At 32.6% G+C, this 22,004-nt stretch overlaps 1 protein-coding gene across 6 annotated transcripts in view; it reads right to left on the reverse strand.

Annotated features, from left to right (window-relative positions):
• Positions 1 to 22,004, reverse strand: part of LOC114339993 (uncharacterized) — a 263,249-nt gene that overhangs the window by 196,391 nt on the left and 44,854 nt on the right. Inside the window, exon 1 of one of the 6 annotated variants that reach the window (XM_050655664.1) lies at positions 16,133 to 16,289. The exons of 4 other annotated variants lie outside the window; for them this stretch is intronic. In XM_050655664.1, coding sequence (XP_050511621.1) covers positions 16,133 to 16,187 — 55 coding nt within the window. In that variant the 5' untranslated portion in view covers positions 16,188 to 16,289. Of the gene's footprint in view, positions 1 to 16,132; positions 16,290 to 22,004 lie in introns of those variants that run through there. One more of the 6 variants, XM_028290715.2, reaches the window with a different exon arrangement.

Below are 22,004 nucleotides of genomic sequence, written 5' to 3' on the forward strand. Positions count from 1 at the left end.
GATTGAAAGTCATCACTTTTATAATTTTTAAAACATTAATTGTCATTAATGTCACTGAATGTATTTTTTCGTAGCAACGAAGGGCATCTGACGTAATATACTTAACGACGGGAGATTATCAAAAATTATCGATTTAATTCAGATTTCTGTAGCTTTCTATTGGTCAGAATCTCCTATGAATGAAATAATCAACTATGTAACTGAATGTTCATTTTTGCGTAGAAACGAAGGGCATCTGACGTAATGCTTGACGACGGGATATTATCAAAAATTATCGGGTATAATATCACAAGAGAGTGAGAATGAATTGAAAATGATGCGACAGTTTTTCGAAAATTTGTTGTCTGTCAATAGACACGAGAGCAGCCCGCAGGGCTCGAGTGGCTATTGCCCAATGACAAGAAATTTGAGTAAAAATGAAGCATTATTTTCTTATTTATTCTTACTCTCGTGTGATATTCGTAAGATTATTTTTTAATAGGTATATTATGGATATTTTCTTAAATGTGACAGTTGTCAAAACTAGGAAACGTGTTGCCATTAAACAGAAATAATCTACTTAAAAAAATTCTATCGGTAATTTTCTACAGTAGATAATTCTCAGTATAATTTTAATCTGATTGGACAGAATTAAACACGTGATCAAATATCTTAGTATACGATTGGAAGTTAAAATCATTAAAAAATAATCGGGTATAATATCACAAGAGAGTGAGAATAAATTGAAAATAATGCGACAGTTTTTCGAAAATTTGTTGTCTGGCAATAGACACGAGAGCCCGCAGTGCTCGAGTGGCTATTGCCCAATGACAACAAATTTGAGTAAAAATGAAGCATTATTTTATTATTTATTCTTACTGTCGTGTGATATTCGTAAGATTATTTTTTAATACGTATATTATGGATATTTTCTTAAATGTGACACTTGTCAAAACTAGGAAACTGGTTGCCATTAAACAGAAACAATCTACTTAAAAAAATTCTATCGGTAATTTTCTACAGTAGATAATTCTCAGTATAATTTTAATCTGATTGGACAGAATTAAACACGTGATCAAATATCTTACTATACGATTGGAAGTTAAAATCATTAAAAAATAATCGCTGTAATTTTTATTTCTGTAGCTTTCTATTGGTCAGAATCTCCAATGAATGAAATAATCAATAAAAATTTTTGATGTATAATTTATGGTACAGTCGAACCCACTTATTGGAATAGCCTTCTTGCCAATCAAAACTATTCCTATAACCGGGATATTCTAATAACCGATCATTGGTCGTTAGTGGAAACGTTTCGGGACCTCAAATTTTTATTCCTGAAACCGGGATATTCCTTTAAGAGGTATTCTAATAAGCGGGTTTGACTGTATATTGTTTTGAAAAAACATAACTTTCAACCAAGATTGTTAATTTTTTTTAGAAAACTTGGGTTTTGATAGAAATATTTTTCGCATCTTTTTACATTAGTTTTCTAAGCCTCTCTAATTCAATCAGTAAACTCAATGAATCTATTTACGTATTGTTTATTTTTAGATTCTCTCATTTATCACCCTGACCGATTCCTAATGTTTTCTTAACTTCAATGTTTTATTCATTCTCGATTCGAGTTTGTCAAATTTAAAAATCAACGATTTTTATTTCATCGATTGAATTAATATCTAATCAGACATCATTTAACAGTCCTACTCTCCTTGACATAATAGCAAATAGACATTCGATGGTGATTGGTCTATTATTTATTTATCAATCAAACTTGTGTTTCTTGGAAATAGTAAGTTATTTTGTGGAAGCTAACTTTTTATTATTCTAAAGAGCTGTCAGTGGTTTGATCATTGTATTTACTCTCATTTTTTTATAAACTATTTGACAATGACTAGTCTAATAAGATATGGTATTGAAATGAATTTAACAGTGTTAATTTATTTAGTTTTCATTTAAATTTATTTACACATAGGTAAACTATTTATACGGTATGCGGCAAAATAAACAGTATTGAAATTCGAATGCCTCAAATTTGTATGTGTCATGTGCCGAAACGTATTGAGTGGTTTCAGAACGTCGTTATAACGTATGTGAAGATTGTGATAATATTAGGTGCTTCAGAATGGTTCTAGTTTGTCAAAAAAATTGTACGGTGGAGTACTATTTTCGGTCATACGGAAAAGGTTAAGAAAACGGTCCAAGCTTAAACTCAACAATGGTTTCAGCAGGACGAAACAACCTATCACATTGCAAGAGAGTCTCTTCGAATACTGCGCGATCATTTTGGGAGTTGCCACTCATCAACGCCACCAGGTGCGTACATATGCGGAATGATGAAGAAGTCGGACAGATACACCGTCTGCCATGTCGGAATTGCGGAATAGAAATAAAGATTTTTTCGTGCCAGAGCCAGAAGGCATCTTTAACATATGTTTGGTCGGGAGCGTACGTCGGCGTGAATAATATTTGCAAGGCTATATTATGTATACTAGATATATAAATAATCATACAAATTTCAATATTCATTTCAGAGTTTTCAGAATCTTCGACCAAATAGTCTATTTAAAAAGATTTTATTTATATATGCCAAACTCTGTCTTTCTAGAAAGATCCAGTAATCCATACAGACTACGTAGCGTTACTAGATCATATGCGCTTTGGTGGTGGCTAATAGACTGGTTAAGACCGGCCTGCGTGCGGTTGGAAATTGAAACTACTTTTATAGTATGTTTCAAGAAGTATACTGTCAGTACGAATAAAGAAAAAGTAGATATCTTTGAATACTCTAACCACAGAGGAATTGCGCTTTTAAGGTACTAGTACACTTTAGGAGACCAAAAATAAGCATTTTTTCAAAAAAAAATTTCTCAGAACCTTTATTAGAAATGAACATAAAACTTTTTACATATTATTATATAACTCTTAGAGAATACAAAAAATATATCTTTTTCCATTTATGCACGTACACTAATATTGTAGAGGGCGCCAAAGTCGAGGCCTCGAAAAAATGTGTTCCGGTGGTGGACAGTTAATCTCATGATTGGGATCTCTGAAACAAAAAAATCGGCATTTGAAAAAGGAAGGTTACTTACGTGACAATTTACCACCGTTAGTGAAAAAATCTGCAAAGAAAATATTTAACGGAAATTTTAAAAAAATTTTGTGAAAAAATCACCCGTTTTTCTTCAGTTTTTCATGGTTAAAAAATATGTATTTTTTAAAAGATGAAGTGGTTTTCAATCCTAATAGCAATATTATTAATATTTAAAAATATTAAAATATTACTATAAGAATTTTAAATTGAAAACTTATTGGTCCATTTCCTTGGTAACACATCCATGGCTTCTAAAATTTGCAAGCCAGATGGATGCTGAAGCGAAGAAGACAAGAGGGAATTCAAAAACTTACAATTCACGACCCCGTCTGTTCATCTGGTAAATTTCAACAGAAAATGGACCTAGTTACTCAAAGAAGTAACGACCAATATAAAAATAAAATAAAATAATAATTCCATTTTTATTTTTATTCAGTTGCAATGCGAAGGCAAAACAATCTTATTTTTCACTTAGAATACGGAGCGCAGTCCAGCACTCTGAATAGACGATTTTCGACTTTTATTGGAGTCTCATCGGAGAGACGTAGGGCTGCTACTCCATACTCTAAGTGACCAACACCGAGAGTTTATCTATTTTTTATTTTTTATTTTTTGATCAAATTGTGGTAAACTGTCACGTAAGAAACCTTCCTTTTTCAAATGCAGTATGATTTTTTTGTTTCAGATATCCAAATCATGAGATTAACTGTCTGGCATCATTTTTCGAGGCCTCGACTTTTGCGCCATCTACAATATTAGTATACGTGCATAAATGAAAAAATATATATATTTTTCGTACTCTGTAAGAGTTAGATATTAATATGTAAAAAGTTTTATGTTCATTTCTAATAAAGGTTCTGAGAAAAAAATTCTTGAAAGAAATGATTATGTAACCTTTGAAGTGAAAGGTAAGAATGCAGGGGGAACTGGGAACCCAGGGAACGTTGTAGAACCTGTCTGCTCTCGAAGGTTCCAGACTGTTCGACAGGGCCCCCGCTACCATATGTGCAAAGTGTGCAATGCACACGGGCGCCATCCTTTAGGGGCGCCAAAACCCGGGGTCAAAAATTGCAAAAAAAGCAAAGAAACCAAAAAAACAAAAATTAATTTTAAAATAAAAGTTCAGAAATTAAATAGGATTCAGTTTAAACACACACGAAATTTTATTAGTATATTCAGGTAGTCAGGCATTTTAATTTATTTTGTTATGCTTTATTCTGTTTGTTTCATTTTGATATTTTAGCCTACTAATAATAGTCCATTTACTCACGGTTTTTGTTGTAAATTTTAAAGAACCGCTTATATTGACATAAAACTTGTCATACACATAGCTAACAAGACAAGAATTGATACCTACTGTACCGATGTGTGCTTTTACTCTGGGGGTAAAAGGGGTATTCTCAGGGGAATACGCCCGAGAATATCTGGGGGTATTCTCGAGGGTGAGAAAAAATTCGTTCAAAATAAGTCCGGAATTGGATAAACTGACTAATTCTAAGCATCTTTTGTTGTATAGAGATTTTCACTAAGTCAATTTTTTTCGAGTTATTTGTGAGTATGTTCATTTTTCAACAAAAAAAAACCGTTTTTTAGACGGTTTTTTCGCAATTAAAAAACTAATTATTTTATCGAAAAAATACTCTTAGCAAAAATATAGCTTAAGAGAAAGTGAAAAAAAAATAATTTATATAATAATATGAAGTCTGCAAAACCCAGTAGAAAGCAGAGTTGTAGCTAATGAAAAGTAGGTTCTTATTCGTCAAATTCGAAATCGAATATTTCAACGTGAAATAACCAAAAAATTAAGCAGTTTTCAGGGAAAACTCATTACAACTTCTTTAAAATTTTTAAGAAAAACTTTATTTATATGATCTGCAACTTTCATCGGTTTAAAGTGCTCATTTTTGAAAAAATTTGGTTTTAAAGTAATTGTTTTTCAATCTTGAAATAATTTCTTTTTCCAAATAACTTTAAAATTAATTAGTGATACCAAAAATCTCAAGCAGTAAAAAAATGTAGATTTTGCTTTTCTGAATATTTTGGATGTTTTGTTTTTCTGTAAGACAAAAATTGGAAGATATGGCTGTTCAAATTTTGCATACACTCATAATTAGTGACTCGTTCAGCCCTTTGGCCCTTTTAACTACAGCCTTTTCAAAAATAAACCCTTTGAACCGATGAAACTTGTGGTGAAGCGGTAACGATTAATTTAATTTGGGATGCTAAATAGGGGGTCGTTTTCATGATTTTTTTACCAAAAAAAAGGGACCAACATTATTTTTAACTTACCTACTTACTTTTGATGTTAAAAAATATGGCTTCTTTTAAACACTTTAAAAAAGTTGTAACGAGTTTTCCCTGATAAGTGCTTGAATTTTGGTAATTTTATACGTTGAAATATTTGATTTGTAATTTGATGAATAAGAACCTCCTTTTCATCAGCTACAACTCTGCTTCTACTGGGTTTGCATACATAGACTCCATACATAGGTACTTACACCATTTTTTTTTACTTTTTTATAAGCTATATTTTTTTGATATAATACTTATCTTTTGAGTTATTTGCGAAAATCCGTCTAAAATCTTGTTTTTTTTTTTTGTTGAAAAATGAATATAAATTTACCCGCAAATAACTTGAAAAGTATTGACAGAGTATTGAAAAGTATTTTTTTTAACGTATGTTTTTTCATCCCCCGAGAACGGGTGAAACTCACATTCTAAAGTTCAGTTTTCTGGTTTATTTCAAGCACCTACCTACCTCCAAAAAATAAATAAAAAACATGATCCAAAATGCCTTAAGGGGCGCCAAAATCCTTTTTGCATACAGGCGCGTGTACCTCTTATGGGGGCCCTGCTGTTCGATGTAACGGCACTGTGACTTGTCAAACGTTTGAAATGAAGTTTGAAATAAAACTATTTTTCTCTTTCACAACTTTCGTTTTAGTGTGTAGATGTAGTGGTAGATATCTTTACCAGTGATATATGTAGGTGACGGTAAATGCTCAGACGCCCACTGGTAGCAATATTTACCATCCCATAAAAGAAACATTTGAAGATATTTTCGGGTTTTTCGCTCAGAATACTTTCTTAACTTCTGTTTGAAGAACTATTCTATTTGAAGAAAAAAATGCGTTCTATGCCTTAACCTGGGAGCAGTCGCGCTCACTTCTGTAACATAAGTAGTCGCGCGTAGAGAAAAAATCGCACAATTTAAATTTAAATACGAATTTAAATCAAATTTCTATTTCATAATATTTCTATTTACTTGCTATATTAAAAATATCTATTTCTAACAATTTTAATGCTAATTAGTTCTCATAAAAGCCATAAATTCCACAAAAAAAATAAAAAAAGGAAAAAAAATTAAAAAAAATGTCTACGCATTACTACTATCTTCCTCGAGGCACTTACATTTTTCATCAAGTTATCACGGAAAAGGATAAAATGTGAGATTCTATCGAATGGCGCGACTACTCCCGGGTTAAAGGGTTAAAGAAGATCAAACATTATTAATGATAAAAAACTCTAACAAGAAGTAAAACCACTTCTATGTAAATTGGTATATTTATTAAAATTTACAAAATCCCAATGGATTGAATAAAAAATGTCCAATTCAGAACGTTTTCAGACCTATCGGTCCATCATCAGTGAATCTACAATAAAATAAGTAATCCCACTATTAGAATTGAAAGATGGTTGAAATTTTTTTAAAAAGCTAAAAAAGTGTGGTTAGATTACTTACGTGCATACTTGCTAAATAGCCCCAGAACCAAACAATGGTTGAATTTAAATTTCAATCTACATTATTTAAAAATAATATTAAACAGGCTAGAAATTTAAATTCAACCATTGTTTGGTTCTGGGGCTATTTAGCAAGTATGCACGTAAGTAATCTAACCACACTTTTTTAGCTTTTTAAAAAAAAATTCAACCATCTTTCAATTCTAATAGTGGGATTACTTATTTTATTGTAGATTCACTGATGATGGACCGATAGGTCTGAAAACGTTCTGAATTGGACATTTTTTATTCAATCCATTGGGATTTTTTAAGTTTTAATAAATATACCAATTTACATAGAAGTGGTTTTACTTCTTGTTAGAGTTTTTTAACTATATGGTATACAGCCAACCTAGGGAACTTCCCTTTTAGATTATTAATGATCTTGTGTCGTTCACCCGTTTTTTATTGATGTTATCGCGCCGAAAAATAAAATTGATTTGTATCGTTTTCAGGATTATATTCGGTTAAAAAAATAAGCTTTGTAGCAGTTTTCATGAAAATGCGTTTTATCATCATCATAGACGAAATTTATTACACGACGCACGTGGCATCTCATGGTTTGCCGCTCATAAATAATAACCGGTTTCTATATGATGTTTTTTTTTTTTGTAGAATTCATTGTAAATTGTCAGTCGGCCAACATTTTTGGAAAAGAACAAGTGGAGGGTCGTTAAGCAATTGGCATTAGAGTTTTGAACTTGCTGCCAAAATTAAGAATTAGGAAACTTCAGATAATTACACCAAAGCCTTAAAGATAATAGGCGTGTTAGAAAATTCTAGATTATAGTTAATAGTGCCAAGACGAAATTGTTAGAGATATTCTAAATATTTGATTCTCCAAAAATATGTTAACTTGATACTTGGACTCTAAGTGCTGTTTCACATTATAAAAATTTAAACGTGCGAGGGTTAGAACGCACGACGACATTCCTATGGTGGCGCATGTTGTCATATTATGGAGCCTTTCTCACTAGACGGTGGTTGGAACGTTCGGTGAAGTCGCCGTGTTTATGCCGTCCCTCGCTTACAACAGACGGCAGCCGTGCCGTCTTTACGCACCCAGTAGCTTTAATGCATCCTTTCATATGATACAGTCGCATGATACAAAGAATACAGAAGATATAATCATGCGCATGACGGTGAAGTGGGCGTGTTTATATGGTGTGACGTTGTGACGTAAGTGGAGAGTGAAAACATAATCTGGCTTTAATTTAGCACGCTTAATGCCGTAAGAAGGTGTCATTTGCTTTTATTTTGAATGTTTTCTTGTGTTTTAAGAGGTTTAAATAGTGTAATTGTGTGTTTTTAAAACTTTCGATTACCGAACTAGTATTTATTAGTGAAGTGTAGGTTTACCATTGAATTTTTGTAAGCGAAAGATACTCTTTTCGTTATTTAAAGATGAGGATAGATTAAGAAAACTGAATAAAAACTTGCGAAATCAGACAGTCAGCAAAAAAAGAAAAATGTCAAAAATAATATTGTATTTTTTTTAATAAATAGACGTCTTTTTATTTTTAACATTAGCTACATATTTAAATTTACAATCTGCTTCATCGAAGCTATAAGTAAATAGTTTAAAGAAAAAGAAAATAATCGTTTTCGTTTTGATTCAATTCGAGTCTCTTGCCATCCTCTGACACGGTGTTTCTGGATCTCTATCCTTTATCAAAGAGGCTATTGCAAGTAGACTGAATTGAATCAACTCGAGACGAAGAAGAACTGCATCTATTAAAATATCTGCAGTATATTGTGGTTAAACTGTCCTCTAACGGGGAATGACAAAATAAATAAAATAAATTTCGACAAAGAGTCAGGATTCTGTTAACCGAGATACTATAGTATCAAGCGGCGCCGCTAGGAGGAGCTTCGAAAACGATTATTTTCGAAATCTTTTTCATGCTTTACTCGGTTTAGAGTACAAAATGACCAAGTGTTACGATTATTTTCTTTTACAACGAAAACGATTATTTTCTTTTTCTTTTTCATGCTTTACTCGGTTTAGAGTAAAAAATGACCAAGTGTTCTTAAAGTATTCTGAGACGCATTGTTGGAGAAGCTCCTCCTAGCGGCGCCGCTTGATACTATAGTATCTCGGTTAACAGAATCCTGACTCTTTGTCGAAATTTATTTTATTTATTTTGTCATTCCCCGTTAGAGGACAGTTTAACCACAATATACTGCAGATATTTTAATAGATGCAGTTCTTCTTCGTCTCGAGTTGATTCAATTCAGTCTACTTGCAATAGCCTCTTTGATAAAGGATAGAGATCCAGAAACACCGTGTCAGAGGATGGCAAGAGACTCGAATTGAATCAAAACGAAAACGATTATTTTCTTTTTCTTTTTCATGCTTTACTCGGTTTAGAGTACAAAATGACCAAGTGTTCTTAAAGCATTCTGAGACGCATTGTTGGAGAAGCTCCTCCTAGCGGCGCCGCTTGATACTATAGTATCTCGGTTAACAGAATCCTGACTCTTTGTCGAAATTTATTTTATTTATTTTGTCATTCCCCGTTAGAGGACAGTTTAACCACAATATACTGCAGATATTTTAATAGATGCAGTTCTTCTTCGTCTCGAGTTGATTCAATTCAGTCTACTTGCAATAGCCTCTTTGATAAAGGATAGAGATCCAGAAACACCGTGTCAGAGGATGGCAAGAGACTCGAATTGAATCAAAACGAAAACGATTATTTTCTTTTTCTTTTTCATGCTTTACTCGGTTTAGAGTACAAAATGACCAAGTGTTCTTAAAGCATTCTGAGACGCATTGTTGGAGAAGCTCCTCCTAGCGGCGCCGCTTGATACTATAGTATCTCGGTTAACAGAATCCTGACTCTTTGTCGAAATTTATTTTATTTATTTTGTCATTCCCCGTTAGAGGACAGTTTAACCACAATATACTACAGATATTTTAATAGATGCAGTTCTTCTTCGTCTCGAGTTGCTTCAATTCAGTCTACTTGCAATAGCCTCTTTGATAAAGGATAGAGATCCAGAAACACCGTGTCAGAGGATGGCAAGAGACTCGAATTGAATCAAAACGAAAACGATTATTTTCTTTTTCTTTTTCATGCTTTACTCGGTTTAGAGTACAAAATGACCAAGTGTTCTTAAAGTATTCTGAGACGCATTGTTGGAGAAGCTCCTCCTAGCGGCGCCGCTTGATACTATAGTATCTCGGTTAACAGAATCCTGACTCTTTGTCGAAATTTATTTTATTTATTTTGTCATTCCCCGTTAGAGGACAGTTTAACCACAATATACTGCAGATATTTTAATAGATGCAGTTCTTCTTCGTCTCGAGTTGATTCAATTCAGTCTACTTGCAATAGCCTCTTTGATAAAGGATAGAGATCCAGAAACACCGTGTCAGAGGATGGCAAGAGACTCGAATTGAATCAAAACGAAAACGATTATTTTCTTTTTCTTTTTCATGCTTTACTCGGTTTAGAGTACAAAATGACCAAGTGTTCTTAAAGTATTCTGAGACGCATTGTTGGAGAAGCTCCTCCTAGCGGCGCCGCTTGATACTATAGTATCTCGGTTAACAGAATCCTGACTCTTTGTCGAAATTTATTTTATTTATTAAATAGTTTAAGTGATAAATACATGAGGAAGAAGCTGCCCTATGACAACCCTCCTATTAATTTTTTACATTAGATAGTCTCCTTCTTCTTCTATTAGCTCTATAACTCTGTGAGTTTTTTCCTCTTTACCAATGTTCTTCCATTCTGCCCTGTCAGATGCTTTCCTTCGCCACTGCCTAATGTTCATGGTTTTAAGATCTTTCCCTATGTTGTCTATCCATCTTTTATATAGGGTCTTCCTCTTAATCTATTTCCTTGGGCTTCCATTTCTTGATTACTTTTACAGATCGATTATCTAGCATTCTTTCCAAGTGACGAAACTAGTTTACTCTTTGTGACTTTACAAATCTTACAATATCTGGGCTTTGCATTAGTTTATCTAGCTGGTAGTTCATTTTAATTCTCCATGAACCATCGTTGCAATGGGTGGGCCCAAATACATTAGATCATAAATTTAATTGATTAGGTCTGTTGGTCAGTTGCAATCCGGGAGGAGCGTTTAGCAGTCTTTCTTCATCATTTGGATGACTTCTCAGTCCATCAAAGTAGTTCTTTGTGATTCTTTGAATTTTTTCCTCTACCAAAGGTGTAGCTTAATCCTTGTGTAGGGTTTTATTGCTTACATACCAGGGCGCGTTGAATATATCATTCTCAATATTTTTACTGGACTCTTTACTTTATCTTGATATTTGATGGCTTTGAACAACCCCAGAGGACACCATAGGTCCAAATTAGTTGTATCATAGATTTATGCAGATGCAGTTTATATTCAACGGCGAGTTTTGATTTTTGACCCATTTGTTTTCTTCTCTTAAATATTCTTGAAAATTCAATTTTTCCAATTAATAATTTTGCAGTTAAAAAACAGCCAAAAGTACTAAATACCTCATTTGTTTTGAAGCACGAAAACATATATTATTATAACAAGTGACCATATAATTATTGCAAAGACTTAAAAAAAATGTTGTTACATATGTGACAAGGTTTTTGTTACATAGGCTGATTATATGTATCATTATAATCAGTGTTTTTACCCCCCATATTTTTGTGAATTGTATGGGCTTATTTTAATAACGTATGTAGGTACCATTTAAAAATATTACGATGTTTAATTTCTAATTTTAAATGTCAATAAAATGTAAATATATGTACATGATACATAAAACTACTTTTATTTATTTGTATTATAATCGAAATAAAATCATGCTGTATCCGCTAATAAAAGAAGTTTTTAATAATTTCAGCAGACTTTTACATTAATTAGTTTTAAATACCAAAGCCTTGATTTAATATCACCAGTTCTGAATGAACGATGGGCTCCCTTGCTATTTAGTTCCCGGCCCCAAAAAATACTTAATCCGGCGTTTAATATAACATTCATCGTAAAAAAAATAATAAAAACATTTAAACTAACGAAATTAAAGCAGTCCTTCCTTGTATTTTAAGAACGCCACTCTCCACTGACGTCACTGCGCAGAACGGGCGAGACTTGGTCACGCTGTTGACCATATCTTCGTCCTCATTGTATCATGATACAGTCGTTCAGTCGCACGAAGGTAGTTTATTTGGTTGTTTGGTACATTATTTTCATTTACATTTTGTGGCTGTTTGAAGTAGGTGCATATATTTTATATTATGATGTCTCAGATTGATAGTGAAATATTATTAACATTAATTGTAGCGAGACCTGTTCTTTGGCACAAAACAATAGAAATATATAAAGATAGAAACTTTACGAGAAATGCTTGGAATGATGTATGCCGTAGGGATGGGAAAAACCTACCGGTTATAACCTAAAACCGTTTTTTTTTACTACGCAATAGTCGGTTTTACCGGTTGTTTTTTGTCCCGGTTATAACCGGTTTTTTCATGTTAAAGTAATAACCGGTGAAAAACCGGATAATTGGAAAAAATAATGAATTCAGAAAAAAAAATGGGAAAATTTTTACTTTCACACGCACGAATGAGAAATTTTAAGCTGACCGAAACCGATATGACAACAATGATGACTGATTTCTATACTGATATGGATTGACATCGATTAGAATGGAGTATCGCAAACTAAAGCTTAATATAAATTTAACCTATTGGGTATTGGCTATTTACTAAAAAACCGAAAACCGGTTTTTGTAATAACCGGTTTTTTTGACCGGTAATAACCGCCAGGTTAAACAGTAGGTAAAAGAAACCGGTATAACCGAAAACCAGTGTTTTGTCAACAACCGCCATCCCTAGTGTACCGTGCACTTAACAGTGAATTTGACGAATTAGGTGATAAAGAAAAAAACACATTTTATAAGTACAGCAAAATTAATTATAAGTTACTGATAACAACAGTAATTAAAACTGCTAAGTATATTATAATAAACTTTATTTTACATAGTTGCAATTAACGTTGAATATAGAGGGTGTTTCATCAATATGGGTGAATATAAAAATATATAAATCGTATCTTTTTGCGTTAATAGGATGGACCCAATAAATTCGGTCCCTCTTATTTCTCTTTCTTCGGCGATAAAGTAACCACAACGCTATAATTTGATTTCGCTCCATATAATATATACCTTTTATTCTACGAACTTATATTTAGTTTTACAGGGTAAACGACTCGGTGAAGACTGGAGTAGGGCGGCGATCACGTCTTGTGTGAAATTATCTAAAAACAACATTTAAAACGAGGGGAACAACATTTAAAAATGAATGGATGACAGAAGGTCTTTTAAATTCTGTACATGGAAAACATAATTGAAATGTTGTTTAAGCTGTTTCCTTGTGGAATTTTTTTAATAAACTACTCTAAATGGGTAATAAGCCACAATTTAACTAAAAAAAATAATTTTATTAACTTTTCGACGCCCAAATCGGATGTCGAAACGTTAATGAAAACATTGTTTTAATTCAATTGTGGCTTATTTCCCATTTAGAATAGTTTATTACATAGATTGTATGAGCCAATTAGATGAGCTAATCCAAGATCTCACAAATAACTTAGTAGAACAACGATTATAAAAACACATTAAGACTTTTAATTAAAATCATAAAAAAAATAACAGACAAAATATAAATTGCAAATAAATTTAATATGCATTACAGTACATTAGGGCAAAACTATGGACAAAAAATACCTATTTAGTCCATTCTTTCACGGTTTTTGCTCTAAATTTTAAAGAACCGCTTGGATTGACATGAAATTTGGCATGCGTATAGCTTACATGTCAAAGAAAAAAAGTGATATTGTGCCGATATGTGCTTTTGCCCTGGGGGTGACTTTCACCCCCTCTGAGGGTGAAAAAATATATGTCCAAAATAAGTCCGGAAATGGGTAAGCTTTTTCGCCAAGTCAACACTTTTCGAGTTATTTGCGAGTGAATATGTTCATTTTTCAACAAAATAACCACATTTTTAGACGGCTTTTCGCAAATAACTCAAAAAGTAAGTATTTTGTCGAAAGAAACGTTCTTAGCCAAAATATAGCTTATAAAAAAGTAAAAAAAAAATGGTGTACGCGTTAGGTCTCTGGATCTCGTAGAACCAGAGTTATAGCCAATGAAAAATAGATTCATATTCACCAAATTTCAAATAGAAGATTTCGACGTGGAATATCCAAAAAATTAAGCACTTTTTGGGGAAAACTCATTATAACTTTTTTAAAGTGTTTTAAAAAATCTTTATTTCTGTTTTTAGAAAAAGTTTCTAGCATTAAATTTAAGCAAGTTACGCTCAAAATAAAGTTGGTCCCTTTTGTTTTTGCAAAAAAAATCGGGAAGACCAACCCCTAATTAGCAACTTAAATGAAATTAATCGTTACCGCTCCACAAATTATTTTACTTATGTTGTGTTTATATGATCTGTAAGTTTCATCGATTCAAAGTGCTTATTTTTTAAAAAATTTGGTTTCAAATTAAAATTTTTAAAAATTTAAATTTTGAAAAATACGCTTTTTTTCAAAATAACTTAAAAATTGTTAGAGATACCAAAAATCTCGAAGAACAAAAAAAGTCAGATTTGCTTTTTTGAATATCATGTATTTTTTTGTTTTTCTGTTAGACAAAAATTGATTAAGATTTGGTGTTTCTAAATTTGCATACATTCGTGATCAATGACTCATTCAACCCCTTTTAACTACAGCCCTTTCAATAATAAGGACTTTGAACCGATGAAACTTACAGATCATATAAAGAATATATACACGAGTCAAGAAACTTGTGAGGTCGTAACGATTAAGTTCATTTAAGATAATAATTAGGGGGTGATTTTCTCGATTTTTTTACCAAAACCAAAAGGGACTAACTTTATTTTGAGCGTAACTTGTTTAATTTTGATGCTAGAAATTTTTTTTATAAAACGAAAATGAAGATATTTTTAAACACTTTAAATAAGTTGTAATGAGTTTTCCTCGAAATGTGCTTCATTTTTGGTTATTTCACGTTAAAATATTCCATTTAGAATTTGACGAATATGAACCTATTTTTCATTAGCTATAACTCTGCTTTTACTTGGTGTAGAGACGTGATGTATACACCATTTTTTTTTTAATTTTTACAGGCTATATTTTTTCTTAGAATGTTTTTTTCGACAAAATACTTACTATTTGAGTTATTTGCGAAAAACCGTCTAAAAGCGTGGTTATTTTGTTGAAAAAATGAACATATTCACTGCCAAATAACTCGAAAAGTATTGACTTTGTGAAAAAACTCTATAGAACAAAAGTTACTTAAAATTATCCAGTTTATCCATTTCCTGACTTTCTGTGGACGAATATTTTTTCACCCCCAATAGGGGGTGAAAACCACCCCCAGGGCAAAAGCACATATCGGCACAATATCACTTTTTTCTTTGACTTGTTAGCTATGTGTATGCCAATTTTCATGTCAATCCAAGCGGTTCTTTAAAATTTAGAGGTTTTGCAATATTTTACCGTTAAAGAACGGACTAATTTGTATTGATACATCGTAATAATACATGTTAGACATCGTATCATGTACTTACCTCAGCCACGAAGTGTAAATAAAAATAATATACCAAACACAGAAAATATCTTCGTGCGACTCAATTCTTATTGCGTGAAAAGGACAAGTGCGTCAAAACTACGGCACAAGAAAACCCTCGCACGTTCAAAATTCTTATAATGTGAAACAGCACGTGGTGCATTATAAAAAAATCGTCTCTCTATAACGACATAAAACGTTTATAATTATATCCTGGTATGTTTTTAGTGAACACTTTAAATATCTTGGTGTCTTAGTTATTGGAACTAATGATAGTAGCGTCGTAATCAATGAGGGAATCCAGGCAGGAAACAGAACCTACTGAAAATACAACAACTTCCTCAAAGATAAGAAGCTTACTCAGAAATGTAAACTGAAAATTCACATAGCAACAATCAACAATTAGACCAGTAATCACATATGGTGCTGAAGTAATGTGTCTGACACAGAAAGATGAAGAAATATTGAGAATCCTAGAGAGAAAAATAATTCGAAGGATAGCAGGCCCACTATAAACTTAGGTAAAAATGAATTTAGAAAGCTGATGAACCACGAAGTAAGAGCTTTTGAAAGAAGAAGACATCGTCAGATTTATCAAGGTACAGAGACTCAGTTAGGTGGGATATATAGAAAGGAGAAATCCAGGAGCAGCGATCAAAAACATTACCAATTAATATTAATATTAAACTCACCACACTCCCGGGTTAAACCACACCGAGCTTGCGACATCCTCTCTGGCGTCTTCATCAGAGTTTCTGGGGTCTCAGTCTTCTGAGTCACCAGATCTCTTCACTGCACCGTTCACTGATCACACTAAAGCTCGATGTGGAGAAAAACGACGCGGTTCAATGCGTAAGTCTGGTGAATTTAATTTTAATAGTAATTTTTGTAATAATATTGATAATAATGTAATGTGAGCTCAGCAACTAACCATGTTATTAGGCCATGGTATCTAGAAGATAATGAAAATAACAAAAATAAAAGATTATTACAAATAAATTACTAATACATAATAATAGACCTAGATCCCGCGTACCAAAAAAGTTGATTAATAGCAAGCTGAAAATTTGTTAATAGTTTAAAGGTGTCTAGACGGACAAACTTTGATATATAGGAACACTGGAACAGGGGAAGTTTTAATTGTGGAACAGGTTAAAAATTTGGAACGTCAAACTACGAAAACGCTCCATGTATTTTGTCGGACAGAACTTCCAATTGATTTGTTACCTTTTCATTAAGCTCTTATGGCAAAAATCAGACTGGTGTTTATCATTATCACCAGCTGGGCATTTTAATGAGTGGAATACGAAGAACAGTTCAAATGACAGGAATCATGTTGGTTAGTAATAGCAGTCTGATTTTTGCATGAGAGTTTAATGAAATTGTAACAAATGAATGGATGTTCTGTCCAACAAAATACACGGGACGTTTTCGTAATATGACGTTCCAAATTTTTAAACTGTTCCACAATTAAAGCTTCCCTGTTCCAGTGTTCCGTTACATCAAATTTATATGACTAGACACCGTTAAGCTATTAACAAATTTTCAGCTTGCTATTAATCAACTTTTTTTGGTACGCGGGATCCAGGTCTATAACATGTTAAATCTACGATTATTTATAAGTATATTTATCGAACAAACAAATGAGGATTTCTAAAAGCGGCAACAGATTTTGTATGTCCAAAATTGATAAAATATTATGCAAGTATGCATTCAAAACAAATTTGTTTGTTATGTATCTAATTAATTTATAACACAAGTATTATAATCTAGACATGTTAAATCGGAATTCCATCATCAAAGATTTATGTAATCCTATAATTGGCCGAATAAAGAGTAGGTATATGGATTTGCTCCTATCAAATTTTATTGGCCATACACCGATAAGCTTACTAGCAACATTAACAGTAAAGTTTGATTGATACCAGTCAAGAGAGATAATAATAATAGGGCCGTAATAAATGTACTACAAAATAATGTAAATGACTATAAATATTCTGTACTTCCATCGATCGGTTTAGGCCTGTCTTGAGAATCTTCTCTATAAAATACGGTTAATTTTTATCTTTTCAAATACTCGGTGTGATCCCTTAAAAGGTTGTGCCGAAAAATATCACGTTAAACTAATCGCCGACAACCTAGAAGACCTACAAGTCCTCATGAACAAAATCACTTATTACAGTCAACAATATGGACTCAATATAAACGTAAAGAAGACAAAGCTTATTATCGTCAGCAAGAAAAAGATAACAGAAGGTCAACTCTATATCAACCAAACCCCTGTAGAAAGAGTGAGGCACTACAACTACCTCGGCACGGTAATAAATGAAGAATGGACCAACAATCAAGAGATAAGAGCGCGCATCTGATCAACCTTCAACCGTATGAGGGCGTTTTTCAAGAGCCACAACCTTTCTCTTGGCATAAAAGTAAGAATGCTGATATGCTACGTCTTCTCTGTCCTTTTTTATGGTGTTGAATCACGGACTTTGAAAGAAGATATGTGCCGAAAATTGGAAGCATTTGAGATGTAGCTATATCGTATAATTCTTAAAATCCCATGGACTCATCGGGTCACAAGTGAGGAGGTCCTTAGAGGAATGGGGAAGAGTAGAGAGGTACTAACCACCATCAAATCTCGAAAGTTAGAATAGTTTGGACCTATTATGCGAAATGAATCCAGATATGCCCTCTTACAAGCCATCCTGCAAGGAAAAATATTTGGAAAGCGAAGTCCAGGAAGAAGAAGAACATCCTGGTTAAAGAACCTCAGAACCTGGTTCAACACAACATCTGTACAGCTTTTCCACGTTGCTGCAGATACAGTGAAGATTGCCATGATTGCCATCAAGAAGAAGAAACAACTCAAGAATTCTAATATTTTCAGTCAATTTCGGAGACGCAATTGTTTTTGCCCGGGCAAAATTTTTGTTGTTTATAAAAAGGCACACCTTTTCAATTCTATTTTATTTTCCGTTGCATAGGCGTAATCAACTTATCAAGATGTAAAGACATTCAACATTTGTTATCCCATGGGGAATCCAGGCTTCCTCTAATTCAGAGTCCAAGTTTATTTCCTTGAGAGTCCAAGTTTACATAATAATATTCTCCCGTTTTATAATCGTTAATAGTCCTGTCGCCAGTGGGGGTACAACGGCTTCCTTAATTCAGATGGACTTACCCAAGTTTTTTTTTATGTATTTTGACCCCTAGAACACGAATTCTTTGGGTAACAGTCGATTCGGATGTCGATAAGATTGTTATAAACAAAGAATTGAGGAATTATTTAACAGCGATTTTTTGCAAAACAAAACATTTTTTTGTATTTTTTGGGTCATTCTAAGCAAAAAATGTTTTTACAAGTTTTTTCGTAGGATGCATAGTTTTCGGCATAAACGCGGTTGAACTTTCAAAAAATCGAAAAATTGCAATTTTTGATCCCGAATAACTTTTGATTAAAAAATAAAATAGCAATTCTGCTTACCGGATTTGAAAGTTCAAGTCAAATTCTATCGGTTTTGATTTTCATTGCTAAAAATTATTTTTTTTTTATTGTTAAACAAAGTTATAAACACATAGTGATTGAATGATGTTTTCAATGCATTTCTCATTTGAAATCGAACGAGTAGGCGCATATACATACAATTTCTACGTAGATTACGTACATTAAAACGCATGCATTGGGCACGGGAAACACTCTGTGTTTATAGTTTTGTTTAACAAATAAAAACTTAATTTTTAGCAATGCAAATAATCAAAACCGATAGAATTTGACTTGAACTTTCAAATGCAGTAAGCAGAATGGCTATTTTATCTTTTTAATCAAAAGTTATTCGGGTTCAAAAATTGCACTTTTTCGATTTTTTTAAAGTTCAACCGCGTTTATGTCGAAAACTATGCATCCTACGAAAAAACTTGATCATTTTTTGCTTAGAATGACCCAAAAAATACAAAAAAATGTTTTGTTTTGCGAAGAATCGCTGTTATATGATTCCTCAAGTTCTTTGTTTATAACAATCTTATCGACATCCGGATCGACTGTTACCCAAAAAATTCGTGTTCTACGGGTCAAAATACATAAAAAAAACTTGGGTAAGTCCATCTGAATTAAGGAGGCAGTTGTACCCCCCTGTCGACAGGACTATAACGCGGCTTTGGGATTATAACAGGGTAGTCTTCTATCTCTAATTCCTACAGTATACAAAAATATCCAAGTTTATCCCATCTTAATATAAGTTCTTCTTCCTTTCGAGGCGACCTTGATGCTGATATTGAGGTCACTCGCAATTACAGTACGAAGCTGCCTTGTGTGTCCCAGTTTTGACGGAGGCCCCCTTTGTAAAATAAAAGATTCCGGAAGATCATTTATTTTAATGATATTTTCATTTTTCTCTTTATTTTGTGAACATTACATTTCTGTTTTTTTTTTGTTTAAATATTTTAAAACAGTGCGTCCTTTTTTTTGTTGAAGAGTTGTTCTATTCTCTGTTGCTTTTTAGTTGTGTTGTATTTATTCTTTCTTGTTTCTCACTTCTATGAACGATTTTGTCCATAATCTACCAGGACTGAGCATACCGAGCAACGGTACCTTCGAGTATATATTATGTACTTCTTAGTATTCTAGTTCACTAGGTATTGTAACATTGTGAGGATTTCACTTCTATTAGATGTTTTTTTACTTTTTATGTTTTTCTGCTATATAATTTTTTTCTATCGCTATTTAGCTATCTTCTCAAAACTTTTATACTTATTTTGTTGGATTGTTTGTAGTATCTGTCATTTATTGTAGTGCCTAATGTCATTTCGGATACTTCTGAAGATCTCTTTGTTTATAGAACTTATTTCTTGAGGTGTTGGGTTGTTGCAGTTCAATTCTCTTCGTTGTTTCATTAATGGTTTGGTGTTTAAGAGAATTTTATTAAAAAAATTGAAGAAAAAGATCTTCTGTGTAAAAGGTATATTTATTTAAAACCCCAATAAAGGGCTACATTAAAAGACAGAAAGTTTTCGTTCTAAAGAGAGCATCATCAGTGTTCTAAGCCCAAAATAAGTACAAGCATAATTAGTGAAGACAAGAGTAAAAATTTAAAGGTTGACCAATATAAAAAATTAAGTTATACTTACAAGCTCTACATGCTAAGCCACCAAACATACATGGATTAAACCCCTTAAAATGCCGACCAAAAGTCTTACATTGGCATATTATATATCAAACCGTGGCGATGGGTGAAATTTAAACAAGATATACCTCAAAGCATCATATGACTATACCACGTGTATGGGGGTGGTTGAGTTGATTTCTCTGTCTTCACAAAGAGAAAGGTAAAAGCCAACTAATTACAGGTGACAGGTATGAAAGCGTTTCTGACTGATGACAGTACGAGACAGACGGTCCAACATGAAGTTTTGTGAACTGATATGTAGTTAGGTACACCAGCCAATAGTTTTAAAAATTTATTTGTGGTAAAATACGATAATAACAACAAACATCGTGTGCTGGGATTACAAGTATTCACTATTAAGATAACAAGAATAATATACGGAGTGAAAATAACGTTATTTAAAACCAATTTTCAGCGTAATTAAATAACGTTATTTTCACTCCGTATAGTATTCTTGTTATCTTAATAGTGAATACTTGTAATCCCAGCACACGATATTTGTTGTTATTATTGTATTTTACCACAAATAAATTTTTAAAACTATTGGCTAGTGTACCTAACTACATATCAGTTCACAAAACTTCATGTTGGACCGTCTGTCTCGTACTGTCATCAGTCATAAACGCTTTCATACCTGTCACCTGTAATTAGTTGGCTTTTACCTTTCTCTTTGTGAAGACAGAGAAATCAATCAACCACTCACATACACGTGGTATAGTCATATGATGCTTTGAGGTATATCTTGTTTAAATTTCACCCATCGCCAGGGTTTGATATATAATATGCCAATGTAAGACTTTTGGTCGGCATTTTAAGGGTTTTAACCCATGTATTTTGGTGGCTTGGCATGTAGAGCTTGTAAGTATAACCTAATTTTTTATCTTGGTCAACCTTTAAATTCTTACTCTTGTCTTCACTAATTATGGTTGTACTTATTTTAGGCTTAGAACACTGATGATGCTCTCTTTAGAGCGAAAACGTTCTGTCTTTTAATGTAGCCCTTTATTGGGGTTTTAAATAAATATACCTTTTACACAGAAGATGTTTTTCTTCAATTTTTGTAATTAATGGTATACAGCCAGCTACTGGAAATTTTTCCTTAAGAATTTTATTGTCTTTGTCCCACTTAGGGCAATTTTTATTTGTTGCCTTTATTAGTGTTTTTGTTAATGTCTTTAATATTTAAAATGTTAGTATCTGTTGGCTCTGTATTTTATATTGCTTCAGTTATAGTTTTTTGAACTTTTATGAGTTTCTGGATCTTTAAACACGGATGTACGCAGTGTCAATGAAAGATCATGTTTATCATATTTCATTTATATGAATGACACTATTTATTACTGTTATAAAATTCTGAGAACCTAGAGAACTTTAAATAATTATTGGCAATTATTTTTTAATT

This window comes from Diabrotica virgifera, chromosome 7 (assembly GCF_917563875.1).
Source record: "Diabrotica virgifera virgifera chromosome 7, PGI_DIABVI_V3a".
Taxonomy (NCBI): domain Eukaryota; kingdom Metazoa; phylum Arthropoda; class Insecta; order Coleoptera; family Chrysomelidae; genus Diabrotica; species Diabrotica virgifera.